This window comes from Hyposmocoma kahamanoa, unplaced genomic scaffold (assembly GCF_003589595.1).
Source record: "Hyposmocoma kahamanoa isolate Upper Pololo Valley unplaced genomic scaffold, ASM358959v1 93, whole genome shotgun sequence".
NCBI classification, from domain to species: Eukaryota; Metazoa; Arthropoda; class Insecta; order Lepidoptera; family Cosmopterigidae; genus Hyposmocoma; species Hyposmocoma kahamanoa.
Genome location: NW_020654810.1, coordinates 16,801,601 through 16,829,322, shown reverse-complemented (window position 1 = coordinate 16,829,322; position 27,722 = coordinate 16,801,601). Strand labels below are relative to the sequence as shown.

At 35.5% G+C, this 27,722-nt stretch overlaps 1 protein-coding gene across 3 annotated transcripts; it reads right to left on the bottom strand.

Moving 5' to 3' along the window:
* Positions 1-1,591: 1,591 nt before the first annotated feature.
* Positions 1,592-27,722, bottom strand: LOC113237475 (TBC1 domain family member 9). 3 transcript variants are annotated; one of them, XM_026473967.1, is made up of 19 exons: positions 27,679-27,722; positions 27,407-27,573; positions 27,152-27,319; positions 26,721-26,817; positions 23,337-23,600; positions 22,289-22,553; positions 20,808-21,010; positions 20,391-20,526; positions 20,036-20,315; positions 19,247-19,440; positions 17,883-18,077; positions 16,552-16,701; positions 14,918-15,106; positions 13,765-13,944; positions 12,792-13,000; positions 10,818-10,927; positions 9,782-9,994; positions 5,657-5,760; positions 1,592-3,791 (listed from the first exon to the last, which is right to left on the bottom strand). In XM_026473967.1, the coding sequence occupies exons 1-19, from the start codon at positions 27,720-27,722 to the stop codon at positions 3,570-3,572; spliced, it is 3,390 nt and encodes a 1,129-aa protein (XP_026329752.1). In that variant the 3' UTR covers positions 1,592-3,569. The 3 variants fall into 3 exon arrangements, with proteins under 3 accessions (XP_026329752.1, XP_026329754.1, XP_026329753.1); XM_026473969.1 differs by having other exon boundaries at positions 16,552-16,629; XM_026473968.1 differs by having other exon boundaries at positions 20,391-20,514.

The following is a 27,722-nucleotide window of genomic DNA, read 5'->3' as shown; positions in this document are numbered from 1 at the left end:
ATGCACTAGAAAACACGTTCACTTAAGGCATTCTGTACACAATTTTGCGATACAAAAATAATAACGTCGACTTTATTGCACACGTATAAACCTACTTTTAAAACTCAGTTTACATTGCCGCGGAACAGAAGTGAATTTTATTAACTGTAGTATAATGAACTTTGAGTCAATTGTGTAACGTACAAACTAGATGCGAGCCAAAAAACAGATCGCGCGTCTTCCAGAGGATTTCCTATTTCACATAGGATGGGTATAGTGACATTTCGAATTTTTACTTTGCATGCATACTATTTTAACTAATCTCTCAACCGGGTTTCGAAAAGAAATAGTGAATTAGTTATAATATATTAAAAACAAACAATATTTACTGTAGTTGTAATTTTAAGTAAAATTAAGTATAATCCGTTTTTTGAAGACGAAGTAAAATGACAGTTCATTGCACAAAAATGTTGCCCACTTGCGAGTAGGCAGTGTAGTCGATAAATATTCTATTGATTATCCACCAAATATTGGTCACGTTTATGGAATAAATATCCGAACTTGTTTCATTTGAATCATCCTCGACGAAATTACTGAGCACAAGTTCATTTGAATTATCAATTTTTGTAAGTTCATACTTAAATATACCATGCATTTAGAACTGTTTATGAAAAAACAATATACAAAGATGAGACACTTTATTTTCACTTTAATTCAATATAGATAATCAAATCAGGCTATTTGTGTTAAAATTATATGATAAAAATATACTAGTAGGTCAACTGTCAAAATAAGAATAAAGAAGGAAATAACGCAATTAGTAATCATTAGAACGTTGGAACATTCAGAATTGAGTCATTTTTGGCAAAATGTTATCTTCTTTCATAATCCATCGATAAAACTATCGACTACAACTACATAACTATTTAAAATTTTATGGAAACTGGCAACCCTACAAATGTCATTTTACTTTTTTCAAAAAAGACTATAGATAGAAAATGAAATGACAAAGATAAAAATAAATTACCCCAACTAATTGACGCGTAAAACGGAATATTTCGACCCCTCATACGTACAGTATCGTATGTCGAAATTGCCAAGTTTATAGAGGAGCGATTTAAAGTGTTGAATTCACTGAAATTCGCATAAGACGTGACTTTTCGTGACGCATTTCTCAGTTTTATTCGGCAAAGATCGTTACTCATACAGAGTATAATAAAATCCTAGATATCGGTTAGATGAACAACCAAAATTTATTTTATCATTTTACAATTTATTTTAGCATAGAAATGCTAGTCACGTGTTATGGTCATTTCAGGAATTCAAAACTTTAAAACGCTCTCCTGTAAACTTGACAATTTCGATATTATGATACTTAAGGTAACGATTTATTCAAAGATATAGACCATAGAATCGATAAATCAAGTCGATTATTGTGTATAATTATAATCGCCAATACGCGTGTATACGTTTACGTTTTGGAGTCCTTGTTCAAATTTCGTTTCGTTGCTGTTGATTTTATACCGTGTTGTTCTTGGTATTTTGTTTGTTTATTGTAGATTTTTTAATTTCTTGTGTAGTTTTTTAGTCACTTAATAACATAATAATTGAATCCGTTTTGTTATGTTTACTAAGTGTTCTAAACTATAATCTATAAATCGATTCTCTCTTCTTTACAAAATATCTCGATAAGATATTTAAATCGATTTTTTTCATTAGATTTTACATCTCTAGAAACTTCAAATTTCAAACGCGACAGTACCCATGCTATGTCAAGTGAACTATAGTTTGTAAATTGTCATAAAGTTCATTATGTTTCGTTACAAGAATTCGCTTCAAACCTGTTCCGCGGCAATGTAAATTGAACTTAAGGCAGTATGACGTAAAAAATATACACTATAGGCGTAACAAACTAACTACCTATAATTTTAATCGTTCGATCGAACATTAACAATTTCATATTAATTAAGACGTGTCTGTAACTCAAGTACATCTCTAGGGCTGAACATATTTTGAAATTTGTTGGATTCGATATATAGAGTCTTGCTAACATCACAATGGAAGGCACGGGTAAAAAGCTTGTTAAATAAGTATAATATACTATGTGCAATTTTGACGCAATCGATGTGTTTAAACGATGTGACTAAAAAGATAACCAAACCTTCACCAAGTTGAGGAATTACAATAAATATCATTTCATCAGTGCTAATTATTTAAAAAAATACTTGTGTTCTATAAATACAATTTTTAATCTTTATTTTACGAAGTTACGTAATCATTATACATTGCTTTTTTATTTTTTTGTTAACAGTGAAGTACATATTTACAAGCCAACAAAATCTTATTAAGCGAGGAAGGATTATTTAGATAATTGCTGCATCTATACGTAAATTCTTGAAAATGTAACCTTACATCTTTCCATGTAGTGTTCAAATTGGCAATTCAAATTACTCATCGGTTAGTAATACATGCAGAAACAAACGCATTATAAGGTCAATCGCGATAGACGCGACGTCAATTTGCGGTTCTGGTAACCGCAACTTGTCTGTTACACTGTACCATACCAAGGTCAATTCAACAAGACTGAAAGAATTATCTGTTACTTGCTTAACGATTACATAGTACTGTGTATATGGTAGGGTTAGTACCATTGACCAAGCGACAGCTTGAGCTAGAGTTCTGGAAATATACGTTTCTGAATAAAGGCTTGCTTACACGATTAATCTGCGCAAGTCGCTGGTAAGAGATACCAAACAAAAGATTCTTCCTATCCTAAAAGATCCTTTCACAGCGACAGCGGAGGAGCATAACTCAATAACATAGCGGAGTCACAATGGTGTGATTATAGTCTGTTTGAAGAGGTATGAGAGAGTATAATGACAGTTCATTGCACAAAACTGTTGCAATCGATAAATATTATAATCGACTATTGACTGAACGTTGCATTGGTTACGTTTATGAAATAAATAGACGAAATTGTTTAATTTGATTCATCATCGCTTATTATACACCTAACTGCTGGGTACGGGTTCATTTGAATTGTTGATTTTTGAAAATTCATTGATACATACACAAAATTTAGAATTACGTGTATTAAAACTACAAATAGGAGACATATTTTAAAGGTTTTCATTTTAATTTAATATACAGAATCAAATCCGCTTGTCGTTATTAAAATTTGTATGACTAAACATTTCTTTTGATACTAATAGACCAACTGTCAAAACAAGAATAAAGAATACAGTAACGCCATTAATTATCACAGAACGTTGTAACATTCAGACACTCGTAGCAAAATTTTACCTACTTTCACAATCTATCGATAAAAGTGTCGGCAAGTACTACATGACTATTTAAAATATGTACGCCAACTGGAAACCATGCAAATGTCATTTTACTCCATCTTCAAAAAAGGCAAACTATAGATATTTTATTAACGACCCAGCCCTTCAATCAGTGGCCTATATTGCTTTTGACATTGAAATTGTTTGACCGGTAGAAATAAGTATAAGCACAGTGACCCTATTGCGTCCTCAGCTAAGTATACAACGCTTGTTTTAAAAACCGATGAGCTGTGCCATCTCTATTAGCTATGAAACTGATTGTAACCTGTCGCGCTGCCTCAGCGCTTCCAATTGCGGCAAGAGAGATGATTTCTCATTGAAGAACTCTTCAATCGGAGCTTCAGAAAGCATCGTAGCTAAGAATTGCTGGAGTGTGATTGACCAGACGCCGTCAGTCTCCGAACCCTTTGATGGCGACGCTGGTTTCGCCACATCTTGAGGTTCGGTCGTATTGCCATTTGGATCCACCTGACGTCATAAACAGGTGATATAAACTTCAAATCTTTTAATACGAACCGGCAGCTCCAGAAGTGCGTATACGAGTAGGGTATAGGTACTTATAGAGCCGCCGGACCCCACACATGCGCATAGGACGTTGGGCTTAGTTAGTCCTTTGAATAGAAAATCAAAGTACGTGTGCAAAGGATGATCATCATCAACCCATTTGTCAACCAACATAAGTCGCACTGCTGGGCACGGGTCTCCCTTTCGGCGACGGTTTAGGCCACGCTGACCCAATGTGGGTTGGAGACTTCACACATTTTCCGAGGGTTGTAAACCTTCTTCGACGTACAGGTTTCACCATGATGTTTTCCTTTACCGAAAAGCTCGTGGTAAATTTCATATTAAATTTCGCACATACATTTTCAGAAACTCAGATGTACGAGGCCTGATTCGAACCCACCGCCGCCTGTGCTTGAGAGGCGGTAGGTCAAGCCATTAGGCTGTGGTAAGCGTAGGTGCAAAACGAAAAGAAGGGTGAATTAAACGTTGAGACGTTTTGCGGGATGAGTCCCGCATCAAAAGGAATTGTAAAAAATTTTTTTAAGGGTTGCCTTAAATCGCAGCAGTCAAATGAGCAATGCAATGTAAACTTTATTTTCTATTATTTTAAGGTTATAATTCGTTAAACAAAAATTGAAAAGAATATGCAAAATAAAATATAATTACAGAACATTATAATTTAATAAATAAAACATAAATTTCTTTGAATGCAAAATACCAGAAAAGTAAAGCCGTGCGGCGTAACGTATCCTGTGCCGTTGGTATTCTGTCCCGCCACGGTCAATGCAAAATGTAACCTTAGCTCTTGAGTATAAGGTGTATTTCTTTGAAAGGCAAACAGTCGCGGTGTGGCTTTGCTGTCTTTGGCGCGGAGTACATTTCTGTAGCTCTAGTGGAAAGGGGTACAAGTAAAAAAGCCAACTTTGCAAGGAGACTCGAAAAACAGTTAAAGCTTAATATGATATTGAGTGTCGCGTTTCCTTGTAAAGTTGGCTTTTTTGACTTGTACCCCTTTTCACTAGAACCACAGATTTAATGTTTTGCATTCAAAGTAGTATTATGTATTTTATTCAGGAGAAACGAAGTTCTATATTGCATTTCTACCTTTAGAGTTAGTGAATATTTATTTCAATAGAAAAAAATAAAAGAATAAAGCTGCTGAAGACAAGACGCCGCTTTGCTTTTCTGTTATTTTGAAATATATAATTTATTCAGTACAGAATGTGTTCTATTTTATATTGCAAATAACGTGCTGCGAAGCTCAGCGCTGCTTGAATCATCTTCGTTCTAATTTTTGTTAAAAGAAATGTAACCCTACCTAGTACATGACAAAGTTTATATTGCATTACTCTTTTTAATAAATTTTACAATTTGAAGTGAGTCTTACCTTCACACATCGAGTATATAACCAGAAATAGAGACGAAATGTCATTTTATTTGTTTGAAAACTCTTCTGCCATATCATTGCTCCGATTGGCTAGCCCGAGTTCGAAACAATCGACGGGTGTCGTCAATGGGTCAATTGCTGTTTTTCCCACACCACCGAATAGAACAGCACGGCACTATTAGAGATATTATGTTTATTACAATAAATACAGAATATTTTTTGGAATATACGGAGACGTACACACAGGTCAGTAGTTGGCCTGTCTATATTTCAGTGCAAACGGGAGTTGATATTTATAAGAGCTGTATCGCTAATGTGTTACCAGGAATATATGGCCCTTATTTCGTCTCTATTTCTGGTTATATACTCGATGCCTTCACAGAACAACCATGTGCAAATACTATCAAAACAATGTAATAATAGTATGAAATTTAACACGTACCTCTGGCTGCCTTGCAGCAGCTGCCAGGAACAGACTGTCCTGTGAGATCTCCCGGTCGAGTTCAGGCCGCCGGTGCAGTTCGCCCAGTTGTAATAACACGGTGCCTACAATTAGAATATTTTCATTTTACATTGATTCCTTGATATATTTAGAAGAAGATTTATACACAATAACACAATATACTTCAGCTGAAGATGCTTCTTACTGGTACCGCTTTTAATAATTCATTGTGTGTTAAGGACGGAAAGTAAGAACTTTCTAACGAGGATCTATTAGAACCCCAAAGCCAAAGGCTGAGGACTTCAATAACTCGAGTTTTGTATTTTTTACTGTCCGTGATACGCACTATGTTTTTCATCACATTTGCGAGACAATAAATACAATATAAATATGGTTCACAACACAACAATTATGGATTTGGCAAATGGCGGGCTTTTTGATTTTTTTTTTTAATTCTTCCATAGATAACTCATCAATAATCAACTCGAACTAAAATGTTGTAAAAAGCAATCACGCATACAGCAATGGTGGATTGTAAATAAAAAATTTGCTTATTTTTTTGTACAGAAAATAATTAAAATCAATTATAAGAAATTCTTTCCATCTTTGACAAGCATGCTCCACTTCAAGTTGTCCGAGTCATACATTTCCCCGCCCCTTGGCTCACGCCAGATATCAAGGAGGTTATGGAGAGGCGCAACAGAGCACGTATCAGATTGCGGAAGAATCCAACCAAAATCAATAGTGAGTCCTACATCGAGTTACGTAACCGCTGCAACAAGCTCTGTAGGAACGCCAGGCGTAAACATATTCACTCCACTATCGAAAGTTGTCCGCATACTAAGATGTGGAAATATTTGAAGTCACTGGGTATCGGTAAAGCTGATCATGTCTTACCCTTCAATGTCGATCTTAACGCGCTGAACGACTACTTTGCATCTTCCCCAGTATGTTTAGATTCTGTCATAAAATCGCGAACTTTATCTGTCCTGGCCAATGCACCTTGTCTTGCTTCAGCCTCTTTTGATTTTGGAAAGGTTACGACAGCAGATGTGTTGAAAATACTTAAGTCTGTCACCACGAAGGTTGTTGGTAATGACGGTTTGAGTCTTGATATGATCACTCCAATACAGGACCTAGTAGCTCCTATCCTGGCTCATATCCTTAATTTTTCCCTTTCCAGTGTGTGTTTCCCACTGTATGGAAACAAGCCCATGTAATTCCTCTACCTAAAAAATCAAATCCTTCTTCTTTCTCCCATTACCGCCCTATCTCCATACTTCCTGTATTGTCCAAAATCCTTGAGCACTATGTCCATAATCGACTCACTAACCACCTCCTACGTTACGATATTTTCAACCATCTGCAGTCTGGTTTTCGAGCGGGCCATAGCACAGTTTCTGCTCTGGTGAAAATCACTGACGACATTCGTCTTAATATAGAAAATAAAAAAGTTACTGTCCTCACTTTATTGGATTTCAGCAGTGCTTTCAGTACTGTTGATTTTAATTTGCTTCTTGCTGTGCTTAGAACTTTAAATCTACCTCCCTTAGCCGAATCCTGGTTTCGTTCGTATTTATTTGATCGTTCCCAGCTCGTAAAGACCGGTGACATGCACTCGGACTGGTGTAGCCTTACGGCTGGCGTTCCGCAGGGTGGGGTTTTATCACCTATACTTTTTTCGGTCTTTATCGGTGGAATTACATCATCACTCACGTCTTCTTTCCATCTCTATGCCGATGACCTTCAATCTATACTGCAGCCCGTCTTGAAGATGTAGTTACTGCTATCGGCACATTGAACTCCGACCTACAAAAGGTTTCGGTATGGGTTAAGAACTACGGACTTCTTTTAAATGCACAAAAGTCCCAAGCCATAATTATTGGCAGTCGCCATTCCATCTCCAAGTTTGAGTCTATGGTGATGCCTAATTTAGTTTTGAATGACACCATTATTCCTTTTTCCACTTCAGTTAAAAATTTGGGCATCATAATGGATCAGACACTTTCTTGGTCGGAGCATGTCGCCGATGTAAGTCGTAAAATCTTTGCATCACTTCATTCCCTCAAGCGGATGCAGTACTTTCTTCCTCTATCTACCAAATTTATGCTAATACGCACTCTTCTTTTTCCTATTCTGGACTATGGTGACGTCTCCTATCTTGATCTTTCGGAGGACCTTCTTAATAAATTGGAGCGGCTGCAAAATCAATGTATCAGATTTGTGTTTGGATTGAAAAAGTACGACCACATTTCCAAGTTTAGGGATGAGTTGAAGTTGTTGCCTATTCGTTTACGTAGAAATGCTCACATTTTATGCTTCCTCTATAAAATCCTGTTCCATCCCACTTCACCTAGCTATCTACGTGAGCGTTTTCAATACCGTCAGGCTATGGGTGACCGCCTGCGTTCTGGCACCAATTTGTCCCTCGTCCTTCCACAACACAGTTCCCAAAAATATTCGAACTCGTTCACAGTAAATGCTGCCCGTATGTGGAACCTTCTCCCGGTCGAGGTCAGACAGTCGCCTTCGGTTCGGGTTTTCAAGGGTTCTCTTTTGAAGTTTTGGGATTGTTCAGACTCCACAAAGCTCTAACAGCTTTTGAAATATTTATTTACATTTGATATATTTATTTATAGTTTTATTTTGTATATATTAATGTATCAACATTACTTAATATATATATATTCGTATGTACATTTGATTTATTAAATTTATCTGTGTATTTATTGAGTATAGTATATTTCATTTCTTTACTTATCTATTTTTTAGTGCCACCCCAAAAACCAACTTTCCTCTCAGATTTTCAAAGGTAAGTTGGAAGAAATTTCTTTATGGGATAAGCTCGCCTTTGTACACAAATATTTAAATTGTTTCTGAAAATTTGTAAGTTACTTTGTGGTACAATAAAGTGTTTAAAATAAAAATAAAATAAAAATAAATTCTTCATAATAAGTATACAAGTAGTATGTGGCTGAATTCCAATTAAATTTCTGTTTAGATAACATTCTAAGCGAATGTTTCAAGTTTTCACTTAAGTAACCTCCTTGCTTGAACTTAAAAGTGACCTATGTGAGGAAGAATGTCGTGCTACAAATTAAAATAAGCTCCTTATCGACCATGGCTGTAATGAAAAGAAAAAAGACCCTTGGGTTTTATTTGGGGCATTATAGTCAAGTTAGCCACCATGCAATCATACCATCTACGAGCAAGTGTGAAGAAAAATCATTGAAAGGACGTGGTCATAGTTGATGATGAAAGAATAACGATTAACGCCTGTTCTACGAACCTTTCATAAAACCGAAGGAAACGACTATAACCTCAAGTAATAGAAAGAAGGTACACATATCGCACTGCTGTTACAGTAGTGTTGTAACTCAAAATATGTAAAAATCAAGTTTATAGTATTGCCGAACGTAAAATTTTAATCTCTACACGTCAATACAACCATCGTTCGAATATTGTGAGAAACAAAATCTTAAAAAAAATTGAATCGTTTTATAAAAGCAACCGCCTTTGCATCTTTGAAACCTATTTATTGTAAAGGTAAAGCGAATGCGACTACCGTCGTAATGCAACAAAACCAGTGCCTTCTCGCTCGCTATCTTGTTTTTAAATTTAAATGCAATTATTAAATAATTTATGCTTAACCTAACTATCTATTTATATAAGATCGTTTATGTTAACTTAAGTTATACTTCGTAAAGACTGCTTATAACCTTTATATTCACTTGTCAGACGCGAGATATTATAAACCCAATAAGGGTTTCAGTGTCTTACTAACTATTTATCTGATACAATTTATTATGAAGATGAAAAAAAAAGATATCTACTTAATCAAAATAAAACAAATATTTTTATTATTAAAACAGTCCTCACTCAAAAATATGAAATTGTTTTCAGATTCATTTTTTTGCTCAGATTTGTTTTCTCTTTTATTTAAAATATATTTGGCAAGTAGGATTTTTTTAGATGTCTGTAATAAACATTAACCTATGCATACATTTTAATAATCTTTCACGGATGAGTTCGTTTTTCACCGACTTTGGAAAAAATGTTTTTTTTTCTAATCAACACACTATTGTATGAATAGTGCGTGTAATAGAAGATAAACAGTACACTGACCAGCTCTGACGACAGCTTCATAGAGCGACGGGGAATGCTGAGTGAGGTCGTGAAGCACGGCCAACAGCTGCAGGAAGTGGTCGCGCGGGAGCGGCGGCGCTCCGGCCGGCGGCGCAGGCGCACTGCCCGGTGTCGACGGCAGCGACGCCGGCAGACCGCACAGCGCGCAGGCGCGGACGGACTCTGCTGATTGCGACTCCCACGTGCCCGAACCTGTGATTAATTCCAAACAGGTAGTTGCGACTTACTTGACACACAACAAGAGATAACACTTAAAAATGCAGAACATACAAATATTACTCTCGGCAACAACACATCGAGACAAAGTACTTTAGTATCATTTATTTTATTATTGTATATTATATTAATATAATATTGTATAAAATAAATAAAATGGGCGCAAATACGACAATTGTACTGTTAGTAGTTGCGGCCTTGGGTAGTCTGCAGACTGTCCTGACTGCAGCATCAGGTCAAACTTATTACATTATAGGAATGTCATCGAATATCAATAGTATAACAAATTTCAAGTCGATCGGACAAGTGAAAGTAAAATAAATATTCATTTTATGACTGATCGCTAAAATAATTGCAAAAAGAGCCGAACAGAACCTCCAATGAACATTACGCCAATTTAATTTTTTTGTTCATTTTCTGTTATTTTTGTAAATAGCCATATTTATTTACTAACAATTTGCTCCCCGAATTTTGTGAAAAAAAATAAAGAAACAGAAACAAAATTTGAAAAAAAACTAATTTTGTAAAAAAAAGTAAAAAACGAGAAAAACAAAATAAAAACAGAACAGATCCAAAAATTAAGTTGGCGTAGTGTTCATTGGAGGTATCGAGATGTTCATCAAACATAGCTAAGAAATAATAAAAAAACGCTTTGAGAATAGTCCATCTGTTTGGGAGCTACGATGCCACCGACAGATACACAGACAGGGCTTCGACCTCATAACTTTTACTTTACGTCGGATGTTAAAAATAAACTTCGTTAGATTATTTCATATCGTTTTTTCCCCGCTTTGCTAACCTTGGCTGTTGATACTGTCGTTGTACTTATCCAGAGGGTTGCCGTCACCCATTTCGCTTACAGAACTGACCGCAGGTGTGCTCGGTTCAGGCGTAGACGGGTTCTCTATACTGAAGATCAAACAGAATTATAAATTAAGAAAATCTTTCATAGGTTTCTCACAGATGCTATGGCAAAAAAAAACTAATAAAATCAAAAACAAAGATCTGCAACAAGCACATAGAGAAATTCCCAAAGTCTGCTGACTCGTTTCGCAGCTTAGTTTAAGTAGCAGTACAGCTCCTTGTGACAGAGTTCGTCCAGGGAAGTACTGTCACTTTTGTACGTTCCTAGACAATTTGGCGCCTGGGCAATATCCTCTCATGCATCATTTTTCTTTATTTTATTACGATAACACAATCTGCCGTGTCCCACAACAAATCATGATTCTAAAGGTGTGTCCAAACATAAAGCGGCATTCGAGCGCGGCTGCAGCGCGCGGCTTGCCGCGCTATGATTGGACGACTGCCGCGCGCGGCAGCCGCGAGCTACCTGTCGACAAACTTGTGTCCCGCGAATGCCGCGCGTAGCTGCCGCGCACCTTGCACGCCGTGTTTGGACACACCTTAATAAAGTTCAATAACTAGTAGCACGGTTTCGTTTCCCCACACTACAGACATGTTGGGGGTCACGTTGCGCACACGACTACACTCGGCAACAATTGACACTGACACGCGACATATTCGGCGTCACGTAAATGCGTCGCAAAATGCTGCGCGACATATTGCGGGACACTGGGCGACGTTGCAAAGACACGTAGATTCACTGTTGCGCATTGGGTTGGGGGACATTTTGTTCCCTAGTGTATCCAAGCGCGTTTCGGTTTTGAAGGGTAAGGGTGCTACTGAAATTACAGGTAGCGCTTAAAGCTCTGCGTGGCCCTGCAACTGTTGTGGACAGGCGTGTCAGTTACCACCAGGCTCACGACATGTTCGTCCCGGTTTGGCGAGGAATTCTTTGTGTTTGTTCGATTTTTTTTATCAATAGTTACTATAAAGTAGTGGAGCATTTTCACAAATAATATATAAATGTCGTGGTGGTAAAAACATAATGATATTAAACACAATAAATATTGCAAATAAAATAAAAATTGGAATATGTCACTTTTCCAGTACATTATGACCAAAATAGGAATAAGCAAACTTCAAGGAAGTATTGTTGTAGAAGCAGTATATTAGATATGTCGTAAGTTAACCTAAATACGTTGCTGATCGCACGCATTGTCGCGCTTACATTTTATGTACAATTACGTATATTTTTTAGTATATAGAACTTCGAATTTTACATCAACCTACCTCAACCGAATGGTGTACTCAGGGAAACATATAATTCCCATCAAACGTACATTCTTACTAACATTCTACATTACATACTTTGGGTACGAGTCCCAACAATTGTATTGTGTTCTATTTTTTTAATACTACTTTATTACGGTAGTTTATCTAAAAATATGATAATTACTATTTTATTTTGATTTTTGCCTTGTATTTTCTATCATTCCGGGATTAGAGAGGGAGGAAAATTTACGTAACCATACGACCTGGTTTTAAGCTTTGTGGCCCGCTGTCCCGAATATATTTAACAATGTCCGCTTTGACGAAACAGGTTTTTTTTTTAAATGGTCGAGACCAAAAAATAAAACCTGCCCACCAAACCACACAAGACTAGTTCTTTTTTAAATTTTTGATCATTAAACATTTTTAGTCTTTCAATTTTTTTTAAATCATTAAACATTTCGTAACTATCATAAACATGTGTTTTACCTTTAAAACAATTATAAATTCACAGGCGTTCAGGCGCAAAATATAATGGTCGCGTTAGATATTATCCACTGTTATATTACTTGAACCTTTATACGTCGCAAATTATTACAGTATTTAAATTTTACTATTGCTTTTTTATACATGAGTGGGCCTAATGAAGGAATGCCAGTACCTGTCAAAGAAAGAAAAGGCATCTGTGGCCAACTCTTCTCCGGTGTCGGTAAAGTTGGTGGGGCGTAGCTCGTGGTGTGACAGTAAGGGCGGCGCATGCGCACAGTACAAGACGCGCAGTCTACGCTGCGCGTCGGCGCGCACACTCAAGCCAAGAGCGAGACTCAGGCCGCGCGCGCTCACGTAGCCGTCGTCGTCATTGTCCATTAACTGCAATCATTTTACAACATCGAAAACAACTTTAATTAATAACTTAGTTTATCTCATATAATGTCGACGACAATTGATTTACATTACTATAGTCTTTTTCGAAGACGGAGTAAAACGACATTTGCAGGGTTGTCAGTTTCCATAAATTTTAAATAGCGTGTTGTTGTTGTCGACAATTTTATCGACAGATTGTGAAAGGTAGAATTTTGCCAAAAATGACAGAATTGTGAATGTTGCGACGTTCTAATAATTACTAATTGCGTTATTGCCTTTTTCATATTTATTTTGTCAGTGGGCTTACTAGTATCAAAATAAATTTTTATTCATATACATTTTAACAAGAACTGGCGGATTTCATTACCTATATTCAATTAAAACGAAAAACTTTAAAACATTCCTCCTCTTTGTATTTTTAGGCATAGTTTAAATGCAATGTATGTATGTATAAACTTACAAAAATTAGGAACGCAAATGAACCTATGCTCAGCAGTTGGATGGATAATGGGCTGATGATGATTAAAATGAAACAAGTTCGACCATTTATTGCATAAGCGTGACCAACATTCAGTCGATAGTCGATAGAATATTTTATCGACTTCAATCACTAGCTGCTTATATTATATATTATACGCCTCGACTCGGAAAAGACGCAGTTTCCGATCGAGAGAGGCAATCAAAATCTGGACCCAGGCAATACTTTTGCGCAACGAATTGTCATTTCACTCCATCTTCAAAAAAGACAGACTGTCATTTAAATATAGTACCTTGAACATTCTAGCGGCGATGGCCTCAGCAAAATCACCCTTAGCCCAGGGCGATAAGGCTGTATATAGCGTCTTGAATTGTGTGTAGTCAAGCCGGTACGCTTCGTAAGGAGCTTCTAGACGCTCGCAAGGCACTCGTTTCGCCCATAGCAACTCCTCGCGGATGATGCTTAGTAGTTCCTAGAACCATCAAGCACCGAAATCAGCATTACCTCAATATATTGAATTTTTAGACAGGGTTAAGAGGCGATTGTATTTATAGAAACAAATAACTTAAGGGCTAAGGAGTGGAATTCCCTGCCTGCAGACTTATTCTCCGACCGTTATAACTTGGGCCTTTTCAAGTAAGAGTGTGTAGCGTTTTCAGTTGACAGGTACCAATAAATAGTCGACACTACACAATTTAAGCGGTTTATTGGTAAACGTACGTCTATGACACTATTTGTTAAATACAGCGCAATTAGCGGAAGCCGGTAGGTACAACGGCAAACAAACGGCGACGCGGGACTCACTTCAAAGATCTTATGAGCGACTGGCTGCCGATGCGCAGGAATACATTGTGTCCAGCCGGCTTACGCGAAACAATAGCGTGGGTTAACATGAATCGAGAGGTAAGTTGAAATTTACATTAATATTTTTAAACAATTTAGTTTTAATTTTAATTACAATTACTTCGTTTTTATTACTATTTATTTTATTTGTTAGATGTAAATAAAGTATTTATATGTATGAGTATACAGTATAAGTTATGTAATTATTACAATATTTAGTTTTAGTGTTAGATTAAGTACTAATTAGTTTTAAGTTCTTTTTCAGGTAGAGTTGGTGGTCTGCCACAAGTGAATAGGCATTATTTAGGTGTGCATGCTACGTCGTCGACTCAACGTCACTTCCCATCAGGTGAGATGCAGGACCAATTTGCACTTTCTTGTATTAACAAAGCCTTTTACTAAATCGCGGGAAAAAATCAGCTCGCGACACGCCCGTCCATAACGGGTCACATTTAGACATTAAATTGACAAGTCCCATGTGCCTGTAATTTCACGAGACTATTCGATCAGCACCCGAATGAAAGACTTTATAACAGGCACGTCATATATCAGGATGACATATTATTACATAGGGTTTTAAAATACAATTAAGGATAGAGTACCTGTAACTCAGTAGCGTCGAGCAAGCGGTCCTGCTGCAACGCACGCAATGTATTCCTTTCGAGGCTGTCCTCCAGCTGTCGTACGACGCGTAACCTATGCTTCAGCCGTAAATGCTCGATGTGTTCACTGCTGACGTTCTGCCCGAACGTCCGGTACGACTTGTAAATTAGGTCTTGGATTTTTATTGTCTGGAACAATAGAACCGAATATAGCGCAATCCACACCGCGAACGAAGCCAGCTAACATACCTTAGCTCACATAGTTACATGCTAAGTTAAACTAAGAAAATACGTAGTACGTAGTGAATATGGATAAGTGCGGGGGTGAAGGGCAGTAGAAGGGCGACATTTTACATAGATATTTTACATAGCTAGCCGGATCGTTGAGTTAGTTTAGTTAGCTCGGTTAGCTTAGTTCGCGTTGTGAACCGAAGTAAAAATTTTAGATGTACAAGACGGTAGAACACACACAGTCAATAAGATACTGCATACCGAACCGTAATATTCCAATGAAAATTCCTCATTGAGCTACCACCTATTTGTCTTGCTACAACACATACAAGCTGTTGATCGTTGTTGGCTATTATTATTGTTTTTTTTCCATATCTAATTTATAATCCCTGTGTTTATATTTTAATCCATTTATTGTATTATATTGTTGTGTGTGTTATGATAGTTGGAAAAATGCTAGGTTACTATGTGGGATTTCCTGTCTGACCCATTAGAGGGCTTGTACGGTGAAGGAAAACGTTTTATCGAAACCTTGAACACAGGAAGATCAATAAATAAATAATATTTATTTATCAATAAATAAATAAATAAACTAAATAAGATTACATAGCCCTTCAGTGTCATCGGCATCAATCCGTATTTGGTCAGTGTGGTGGAGTACTGCCTAAACCCTCTCCTTATATTACCGTTTTGTATAAATAGCTTAAGTTTTGTAAATAAAACTCTCTTTGAATTCAGACATCAACGCTGTCTTATTGACAACGGAGCACTCCTGACTACAGCATCCTCTCACTGCGGCCAAGACACCTTTAGCCGTTAGCTTATCTGATCAGTCTTGTGAGTCTGTGAGACTGGCAGTGAGAAAACCATTTCCTAAAGCCCCCTTATCCTTCCCCCTTTCCGTCTGTTGCCTTAGGTCGCACGGTGACGGGCTTCCCCTACTATTTATATAAGTATATATTCCGTAGCGTATGGTTAGGGCTAGGCTGTTAGGTAGGCAACTAGGGTTGTTAGTGATAGTACAGCTTTCCCTGACCACTCATGTATAGTCTCTTTAATTTATGACTAAAAATTAAAAACACTTTCCAATCGGTGTTTTTATAAAAAAATTGTAATTATTAGTGTATTTATTTGATGCGGAGGAGGGTGGGAAAATAACTGCATGAAAAAAACGTTTGATATTGATATTTGACACTTCGGACACGTCACATGACACGACATTTCATTTTGTTGTTCCAAATAATTTTATAAATATCAAAATCAAGGTATATTTAACAAGATAATCGTTATCAGGTTTATTCTATCTCTAGGTCTATTGTTATCAACAGCGCTGACGAAGCTGACAGAAAAGAATTTACTACCTAAGTGTAATAAAGTATTAAGACACGTATGCCACAACTTACCCTTTTTGCAGTCCGCGGTTCCGTAGACAAAGCCATGGCTTCATCGTTATAGATGCCTTCCAAGTATTCGGTAAACACCTGCATAGCTTGCCCATCCTCTGTGCACTTGAGCAGCTTGTCGCGGTTGATGTCCAGGATCGTTAGGGTCACCTGGAATTCAGGGACTCAAAGTTAAAATGAGTCGTTTATTCCATAGGTAAAATAAATTTACACTTAAAAACGTCATGTTTTCGGCTACTGCTCATTCACTGTGCTAATAACCCTGAGAAGAACGAGCAAGAAACTCTAGGCTATTTTCAAATAAAATTAAATTCTTTGGAATAAAATTTAAAATACACTTTGAATAAAATTTGTGTGGAATCTAGGGCCATGTCGTTTTTCAATACATCTTTATTTAACACATAGTCTTCAATTTTGTAATATGACTTTTCAATTAAAATACTTTTAATGTAAGTTTTAAACTTACGAAATGATCATTTTAATATATGCTCTGGAATCTTATCGTAAAAACGTGTACAGTTCCCTGTAAAATATTTACTCGAATAAAATATCACTTAAACAAAACGACGAAATCAATTTGTATTAGTAATGATTTGAATTTATTATTGCTTTAAAATTAAATTATCTTTTAAATTAAAATATGAATTTTTATACTTTTTCGGTATGGTTTTCCTTCTCATGACAGAAACATAAATGCTACAAATACAGTTAAAATGCATCTGAATATTACTGAGTTTTTGTAACTAGATGAAGAAACATATCATATTTGTATTGATTAAAAAGTGACTATAACCGCGTTTAAATTATTGACTTATTAAATCCATGTGTGTGTGTGTATGATATTATTTTTTTTTAAATACACCTGGTTTAGGACAGTTCTTGACTTGTCGGTGTGGTGGCGGTGCGGTATGTACGGTACGGTCGGTATACGCAGTACCGAAAGCTTAAAGGCGCTTATATTTCAATGAGCGCTTCCTGATTGGCGCGGTATACCATAAACCGAACCTAACCCTTCCCGCTCCAATCCAAACCGCGCCAATATACTTCGTATACCAAGCGTACCGATGCCGCACCACTACCTGCACCGAAAATTAGGAAACAGCCTTAGTCTATTGAAGTGCTTGAAGTTATGAAACTACACTTATTTTGTACATGTTAACCTCTATACAACCTGCGTTTTCACAGTTGAATGAATTATGAATTAAGTATTATTACAATCTATAAATAAACCGTACCTTTAGACATGTTATTAACATTTTTATAAATATGTTTAAAACGCTAATGCTAAATAAAACTTTTAACATACTCAACATTAGTTTTATTTTACACACCTGAAATATAACTTTAGCGCCATCGTAGAAGAAACAGTCCATGACGTTAACAGCGCATTCGTAAGGCATCACACTGATGAACAATGTAAGGAACCACGAAAGAGAGATCATCTTCATCATGCCTAGCTCGTCGAGTTTCGCGTGAAGCTCTGGCAGGTGCTGTTCTGTTAACTCTTCTAGTACGCCTTGGTCAACCTAAAAATTGTTAAATATTTCGTTATTTTATTTTTATTGAATATCATGATGTACATGATCTACTTGTTTATTATTATTATGGACACAAAGATAAAATCACCGTCGCACCCCTCATGGCATAAGTGGGGTTACAAAAATATTAATTGCTCCATTAGATACAGAAAACTATAACCCACGTCCTCTCCAATATTAGTCGATAGAGTTTCAAGAATTGGAGAGAATGTGGGTTATATTTTTCTTTACGTAATGGAGCAGTTAAAATTTTTGACATGTCTCCACTTAAGCCATTCTTGCATTAGACGTGCGATGTATAAGCCTATATTTATATTTAGTACCTAATTCAAACATACCTTTTTATGGTGGAAATTAATGTTACAAGATAATTAACACAAACTAGATTTAAGCACAATTTGCTATACCCTGTCAGGCTCCAAGTGATACTATTATTTACTTGCAACACCCAAACACAAGGAAACATTCCTGCGACCTAACTAGACACGAACCAGCGCCTGTTGCCTCAACGTGGCTACTAAGTATTTCGTTTTAATAAGTTATATATAATAATAATCTAGTGGAAGGATTATCTGTCTATTCTATGCATTACTCGCCTAACCAAATATTCAACATCAATACAAACAGTGCGCACAAAGTGTTAAAAAGTATCTGAACATTTAATAACAATCAACCTTGCCTCCTAGACCGTAAGTATGTTTTTAATTTAAATTTGTCTAAAAACCATTGAAAGTGCAGCTTTAACGGGTCATGGTCCATAAAAGAAACACCTTTTTACTTTAGGTATCACAAACATCAGTAGAGCGTGCATGGAGGAGAACTACCTATGCAAAAAAAAGGACTACCATATGCAAAATAGATGCTACATTGTCGAGTTGTCGAAATCATATCACCAATTGCGGCTTACGGGATAGACAAAGTTGATTTACATAATTTATTCACATATTTCCATACATACTGATTTTGACTGAATGAGCTGCATGAAGTTTAATTAATTTTACTTGTTGCAACGTCCCGTGCGTCTTTGGCAAAAATCTTCCAGCATTTCTCATCGCAATTAAAATATGCAACCATATAAGACCAGCGGCATAATACTCGAGCGTATTTATTTTTAACAAACTCTTCTACCGTTATTATTATTAAAATAGGAAACTCACCAAAGCTCCAACAACTCTTGTGTCATAGTAATCGGGTAGCAAAGTCTCGCAAATAGTGGCAAGTAGCCAAAACGCTTGTTCCTCAGGGCAGTATATGAGCAGAACGGAGGCCACGATATTCATTGCTTGACAATACCCGATTGTGGGGTTTTTAAGTGCGTAGGCGCACAGTACACGGCGAAGAGCTGAAATGCCTGGAATATAAATTTGAATTACTAAGCTGAACTACGAGTACTACCGCTTCCGTGGCTACGATGAACGACTAACATCTGAACGAATAGAATGCAGTGCCTTCTTGACAACAGATGTCTTCTTTAACGCACATATTGCATAATGAACTCTATTTCGATCAATTAAGTTTAAAATTAACAAAACACTCATGAAGCATTTTTCGCTAAGCTTTTGTTTGCTACTGGCATGGAAAATTCGAGATGTTCACTTTATATTGCACTAGGATAATGTTTACTTTCATTTGTTACAGCACAAAAACTTTATTCGATAAACAGAATATTTAAGATTTATTAAAATACGTGGACTATAAATATTACCTTTTATTGGTAATATTTTTGGTGCAGCTATCATTTTTGTACTCCAAAACAACACAAGGTTAGGCAAGGCATTTTTCTACAATTTTAGCGAATTTGCACGAAAGAATTAACACAGCTATAACGTACAAAGTGAAAATTGCGGCTAAGCTCTAGTAGGAAGAACTACGCCTACAGTTGGCACGCGTGGTACGCTAACTAACCACTTCTACCGTATTTATTGTTCTGTGATTTATATGCTTACCAACGTCATCTTGGAATGCAGGATGCTCTGGTAACGATCGATGAAGATCCCTTTCTATCTCATCATTTGCTTGGTTTTTAGATGACAACGCTTTCTTAACCAGCTTTTCATATAAGCCTTTGTTTTGGACCTTCTGCAATATTGAGCCGGAGAAAACGCTCCACAGTTCACCACGAAGGGATTCTGGAATGCCGTTAACTACTAGTTCGCTTCCCGCTGTTGTTTGGTACATGCTAACTCCACGTCCTACTTCCGACATATGATCCTCCCATTGTATCTCCTGTAAAACATCCAATGCATTAGACTTTTAACGAGCAAGGACTTTTACTACTTAACAGACTATCGAAGGTCTTACTTTTTTCGTTTGACTTTGTTTGATAGGGTAGGTTTGATGTGTCTTGAACAAGGTCATAAGAGGGGGCTGCGCTGTCCATACAACGTCCTCGTCATCCTGCGCCGCCACTCGCGTCGGCTTTTCCCTGTATACATCACTGATCATTCACGCATTAAGTAATTTATACAAATGTGGACCTAGCATTGCTCCCTTTTGTACCCCTGCGGCGACTGTTAGTATGCCCATAGAAACTGAAATCTGAAGTTAAAGAATGAAAACACAATATAAAATTAATCGTTCGAAAGAATCCCAAGTACAACATACCAAAAATTTTGCATTCTTAAATGAATGGCTAACGAGTCCAACATGCAGTAAGTACACACAATCCCGTGTTACTTTTCTACATTGTAAACATTCGTAGGCAATAACTGTACTAACTTAGGTAGTTTAGCAAGAAGTTCTGAGATCTTGTTGACGAGGAAATCTCTATCGGAAATGTTCCCGAATAGGAAACTGGTGTGATGGGCGGTGGTGATGAGGATACTTCCCGAGTCTCCAGAGCTACCTGTTCCGGTAGAATCCGCTCGCTCCACTTGATGTACATTTCTTAGTGGAATGATAAGTCGAACTAAGTTGCGTACCTTTAACAAAATTATGTTTATATGAACCGGGTTAGAGTGACGTAAGAGCGTTTTTCGACTACTTTAGCTCAGATACTGAGCAGCGATTATAGTCAGTTTATTGAAATCATACAAATCGACTCACATATCGACTCATCCGTAGAACAAAGATCTATGTGCAAGACTAATTGTTCTCAGGACATAGTACATTTCGTTCGTTCTTCGCTGTGGATGTCAGATCGACTGTTGTTCGATTTTATATTTCCGAAACGAAACAATATATGTTTAAAAATTCTCAAAACACCTTTACACAGGCCTTAGTTTGGATAACGAAATTATGTATTTATACTCTTTTCGCTTTATAATCACATCGAACTTTGTTCTTCGGATGAGTGGACAAATGTGTATACTAAACCAAGGATTTATTTGATATTGACATGAGACCGGAAATTATCAAATGTCAAATCATGGGGTCTACTCTCGTTGTCATTGTTGTTGACAATGTCAAGTATAACGCTTCATTCGCATCAAGTGTCTTTTAATTTTGTCGAGTATTACTTATTTCACAGTAATTGCTTCGGACGGATGTCGAACGAAGAACGAGAGCACAGGGCCTGATTAGTGAAGAAACTCGTTTACAGACGAATCTAAGGTTTAATTTCGCCCGACAGTCGTGCTACACGTTCGATGATTTTATTAATGGTTTCTTTTTATTTGAGTTTAAATACGTGATGACCTCTGCAAGTCGTTATGTCTAATTTCAACTTTGCCCTTTGACTCAATCCAATAGTCTAGATAATATAAAATGAGATACAAATATAATATAATAAACACAGTACAACAGATAAATATTGCTTCTGCTATACACCAAAATCATCGACGTACCGTACTATTATCGATTTCAGACTAAAAATATAAATAAGATTTAAACCAGATCGGAAGAGAAGATATTTTGTAAGAATTATCATGATGTGACTCACAAGGCATTGTAAATTATCAGTAACACATACTGTTGTATCAACATTTGTGTAAGCAAATACATAATAAGTCGTAACTTGATAAAAACTCCTACTAGATAAAGTGTAATAATAAACAAGTTACATCACTTATAAACACTGTATATATACATTCTTCCTATATTTCCACAACTATGTTATCTTTATGAGTGACGCATATTGAAGCTCGTATGAAAATTACACCTCTGAAATCTGGCACACATAAGCGTCATTTTAACGGAAACTATAAAGCGTGAATAGTTATAAATTACTAATTTATGTTCTAAATACAATATTTACTTACTCGACTATCGAAACAGATGAAATTCTGCGATAAATATAGTCGCCCCCAATTATATCGCTTGTTATATGGAGTCCATAACGTGCATTCTTCTGAGCCATCCAGTTTCTCAGTCTGTGGTAGACGGAACTTCAAAGTGTACAGATTCGATTGTTTTCTGGCATCTAAATCTCTCTTAAGGAATGATGGTTTCTTTGGTACATTTTTACTGAGTTTTGTTAGTAAGTCTTTGTCAATGTTGAAAGACGCTGACTTGTCATTTATTAACCTTAAAACGTGAAGAAATGCATGAAAAATAATACTCCATTGTTTGTAAACAATAATAGCACATAACAATTCAACATTGATTCCGAAAAAAGCATCACGTATTAAGAATACATTGGCCATTTACAGGAAAACGTACAAAAACTTGTATAATTTCAACATAAACGTAATATATATAAATATAACTGTAATGTAAATTAGCCTCTATCACCTCTTGTAAAGTTAGCATTGAGAACATTTGAGCTTGACAAAATGAATGTCACAGTTCAAACAAAAATATTTAATAGTATACATAATATGGCAATGTCTCTACATTTAAAAAGATTATATTTTATTATAAACAATGGATTTTCGTTTGTCCTTGATTAGGCCCCCACATAAAAAAAATTAGATCTATTTACAATATTTATTATAATTTCACATATTTTTCATTTTAGACTCCAGTACTCAAAATAAATACCAACAATAGTATGTGAAAATGCATCAGGAAACATATTTATTAACTAAAAATAATTGCTCCACACTCAAAGATACATGGTTCTGAAGCTCTTTTAGAGCATTTCGAAATTTGCTGTTTTAAAAACAAATTTATCAATATTTTATAGAATAAACAATTTGAAAGTGGACTATAAAAAGAAAACATTATTAAAAAATACCTAATTTTATTATATATCACCATATTTATCATGATGTAGTAACTTTATTTCCTGTACGAAAAAATATATGCATTTATTATTGTGAGTATCGAAAACTTAGATTGCAAAATAAAAATTAAAAATAATCTTACTGCCTCATAGCTATGTTTGCCAACTGCTGCATCAGAGCAAATGTCTCATTTTTCCTTAAAAACAGTGTGAAATAATGTTCATCATCTCGTGTAACAATTTTGATTGAATCAGGGAACAAATAACTGTTGATTTTAGCCAATTCAGTGACATCAGCCCATCGGATTTTTAACAAAGTCTTGCGCCCAAATATGAATGAATAGAAACACATATAGTGCACTGACAGGTACATCCATCCTTGACGTGGCATTTTGCTTTTCCAATAACTGAAAAAAGACAAATGTAGTAAATAATATACAAACTCTATATGCACCAATAAGCAGAATAAGCAGCAGTAGTTATATTTATAACAAAATTTAACATTGCCTTGTCCAAACGTTGTCAGTGCTGAACTTCATTTGATATATCATTGTCTCCTTGTACTACCCAGTGTAGCACATTGCAGACAAATATAAAACCTACATGTTTTAGAAGATAATAAATTTCCTGTTCAATAGTTAAGGTAATTTTAAAATAGGTCAGTTATTCTAAGATTCCTTTAACAACTTTTCTTACATCAATAACCTGAACAAAGCAATCAGTTTTATTGAAAGTACCACAATTTAGTAGCATGACAAAAATGTAAATAAAGTAATCATATGGCTGTACAATATTAGTTTAAGGAAAATTTATATTGTTTTCCTTATTGGGAGTGAACTTTCATTACTGTAAGGGTACTGTAAGGCACAGAGTTGCTCACAGTATTTTTTTTCAAATTGTGTTTTCTCTATTCCACAATTTTCAGTCACAACAATATTTGGTATCATGTGCGAAATACATTTAATACAAATATTAAATATTAAATTAATTATATTATTAATACTAAACATAAATATAAATTATTATTAGGGCGCATTTATACGACACGAATTCACACGGCGCCGCCGCCGCGCGCCGCGCAGCGACCACGTGCGTCAAACTGTCATGGCAAAATATGCTCTTATTGTTTAGCAGTTACGTTTCAATTTGAATGAGCGTTCCGGGCACGCGGGCTGGCTTAAATTTGGTCTACGCGGCGCGGTAATTTTATTGAAAGGAATTTAAATGTTGTTGCATAACAAATAGAATTCAGATTCGCCATTAATGTACATGAAGGCGTGGTAACTAGGCGGTTGCCCGAAAACTTTCTTCTCGTGTAACTGGGCGCTTATGGTTCGTCTATAAATGGGCCATTCTAGCGAAAATGACACTGCGGTTCAAAAATATAAATTACACAATTTGATTTTAATTTTATGACTAGAATACGCCCAATAAATCTAATCATTAAAAATAATAATGTAAAATTGAATAATGATTGAATTTTTTGTCTTCATAAACGCAGCCACAGTGCAGTAGTCTATAGTGAAGCATTTTTTTTAGCAATAATTTTCGCGGTTATTTCTGCGTCTTTCTAAAAAGTTATTACTGTCGAAGAAAATACAATTTACGAATTTTAAAACAGTGATAAGTGATTGCATGGAAATATATATGGTGAGGAGTTATTAAAGTTTCAATAAGTACTAATTTCAAGTCCCACCCGTCACAATTAAACATATATTTTTTTTATTTTAACCAATAAATATGCAATCTATTGGCATTTGCTTTTGTAAAAGTAACAATTATGCTAAGGGTCATTATTTTGGCTTTGTTGTGCATTGTGCACATAAATAGTAGGTAATGTAAATATTAAGATTTGAAAGTGTGTCCCACCCATCACAGCGATGGGTGGGACACATTTCTAAACGTTTTTACTTTGAATAAATGTTTGTATTTTCATGGATTCGAGTTTTTACGATGTTTACTAGGTATAACAGTTACTTTAATTTCAGAGTTTAAAATTTGATGTGTTAAATTGTGACAATTGGGACGCCATTTTGTGATAGGTGGGACAAGTTACATTTAAATACACAGAATTAAAACAAATACACTGTTTATATGTAGATTCATCAATTATAAGCAAACTTTTTATAATTCTAATTACGACATATTAACACATAAAAAAAAACAATTAAAAAGTGACAACATTTTTCCTGATGATTTATAGTATCAGGAAATTCATGAAGTCTGTCTCCACTAGTTTTAACTATGTATTCGAGCAAAACTTCTAAAATTTGATATATTTTGATATGATACATTATCTTCAAGGACGCGGCAGGATTTTTCAAATTTATTAACGCATTTTACATGCGTGACTTTGATTTCATGTCTTCATAGACAGTGTTTCAAGAAAAATAATAGGATTACTTTATGAGTTCTTTAATTATTTTTTTTTATGTTGAAATGTACTAGTTTTAACTATGTATTCGAGCAAAACTTCTAAAATTTGATATATTTTGATATGATACATTATCTTCAAGGACGCGACAAGATTTTTCAAATTTATTAACGCATTTTACATGCGTGACTTTGATTTCATGTCCTCACAGACAGTGTTTCAAGAAAAATAATAGGATTACTTTATCGGTTCTTGAATTATTTTTACTTAAATTAATTAAATAGTTAATAAGACAAAAATTATAAAATATTTGCTTACTAACAATGGATCTCATATTGAACAGTGTAATTTTATTCATTCGGTGTATTCAATTGTAACTCGTCCCACCCTTCACAAAATCATGTCCCACCCATCATAACTTAATATTTTAATTTCCTTAAAATTTATCAAAGTTATTAATTAAGTGTATATATAAAATAGAACTTTAACATTCAAGTTATCTCATATGAAAAACTTGCTGAACAAAATATTAATAGTTTCGTCTTGATCTTGGCAATGATGCCATCAACTCAAACAGGCGAGTGTCGTGAATGTCACACCTGTCACACTTAGACAATTAAAAGTTTTGAGTATAAATAATGTCATAAATTTATGTAAATAAATAGTCACAGTTGAATGCATATCTGGCTTCATGATATTTTCATTTTAAGTGTAATTAACCAATGGTTAGGGAGAAATTACTTAAAGTTCAAGAAAAAAGGAGTCAAGATGTCCTACCCGTCACTTTGGAAATACATTTTGGAAATGTATTTGTTGTGACTCAAAATTGTGAAATAGAGAAAACGCAATTTGAAAATTTACCCTTGCCGTAATGAAAGTTCACTCCCAATAAGGAAGACAATATAAATCTTCTTTAAACTAATATTGTACAGCCATAGTAAATGTTTATATCTAGCACCCCTGCTTTTATTCATATTTAGTCTCTCTCCTTCCAAAGGTTGTCTAGAAGAACCGCCCATTGTTACCATGCTAATGTGTTTAATTTTTGTTCTGTAATCTCTCTATGTATGTGGTGCTAACAATGAAGAATTTTCTATCTATCTATCTATCATTCTCTGCAATTTAACAAAATACAATTGTTCCCTTAATTTACCTGCAAGAGTAGTAACACACCAGTTTCTCATCGTCTGGCATACCAAATCTTTGATGGAACTCATAGTCAACATTTTTATATGTGACTGTGTCTTCATCTAAAACAAGGATTTATTTATTTAGGTAAGTCAAATTTTATTTACAAAAGTGTAAGTGTAGTTGCACAACAATATCTACTTAATTTCTGAAGCCAGTTAATTTATTTTCCTTAGAAACAAAAGTGAGATCTGAGCAACAATCTGCAGATTCCAATATTGCACACATATATTTATTATTATCATTAATTATTAATTCTTATTTAATATTATGTAACGCTTATTTCTGGCAATAATAAAACAGTGAAACTTATTACATAGAAAGAAATACTCTATGAACTTGGTTGAATAAAACATGATATACGTAATGGACATACATAGCAATGTAATGAGATACCTTCAGTAATGTTATCTTGTTTTGTGGCAATGACTGAGTTTATCTTACAGCACACAAATTCTGTCACCTCCTCCTCTTTGTCAAATGAATGCAAAGTCGGGCACACATTCTCAAACAGCCACTGCCAGTCTTGACGGATTTCATTTTCGGTCAAAGCTGTTGCAATTACTGCGAAATACCAACACACTCATAACAGCAATAAAACTCCAAACGCAGTTTGAAAAAAGTTTAAAATAAAAATGAGATGGCTCTCACCATAATACACCTCCGAATTGGGTGTCTGATGTAGTATCCTGTAAGGCGGTGGCTTAGTATCTCTAACACTATCCAAAGTACCCACTAAAAGAGACGAGAGTCCTTTAGACTTTCCGTGACCTTTACGTCTCTGTAGCACGAAATACAGGGACGTTTCATCGTTGTCCCTGTAGCACATATTATGGTTAAAAATCACCACAAAGCATCGTAATGAAAAACCACAAACAAAACTCAATACAAAAGATAAGAAACGATTAGAAGAAAATAATTACCAGAAGGCAGTTTTAAGGAACACTTCTTCAGGCTTTACCCACAT

What these genes read in the sequence shown, in the direction of transcription:
- LOC113237475 (XM_026473967.1), bottom strand. Translation starts at nt 27,722, where the DNA reads ATGTGGGTAAAGCCTGAAGAAGTGTTCCTTAAAACTGCCTTCTG. An exon ending in CAATTCGGAGGTGTATTATG is followed by an intron (nt 27,320 to 27,406) that starts GTGAGAGCCATC and finishes GGTATTTCGCAG; the next exon opens with TAATTGCAACAGCTTTGACC. An exon ending in GCGCTAAAGTTATATTTCAG is followed by an intron (nt 16,702 to 17,882) that starts GTGTGTAAAATA and finishes CCTGAATTCCAG; the next exon opens with GTGACCCTAACGATCCTGGA.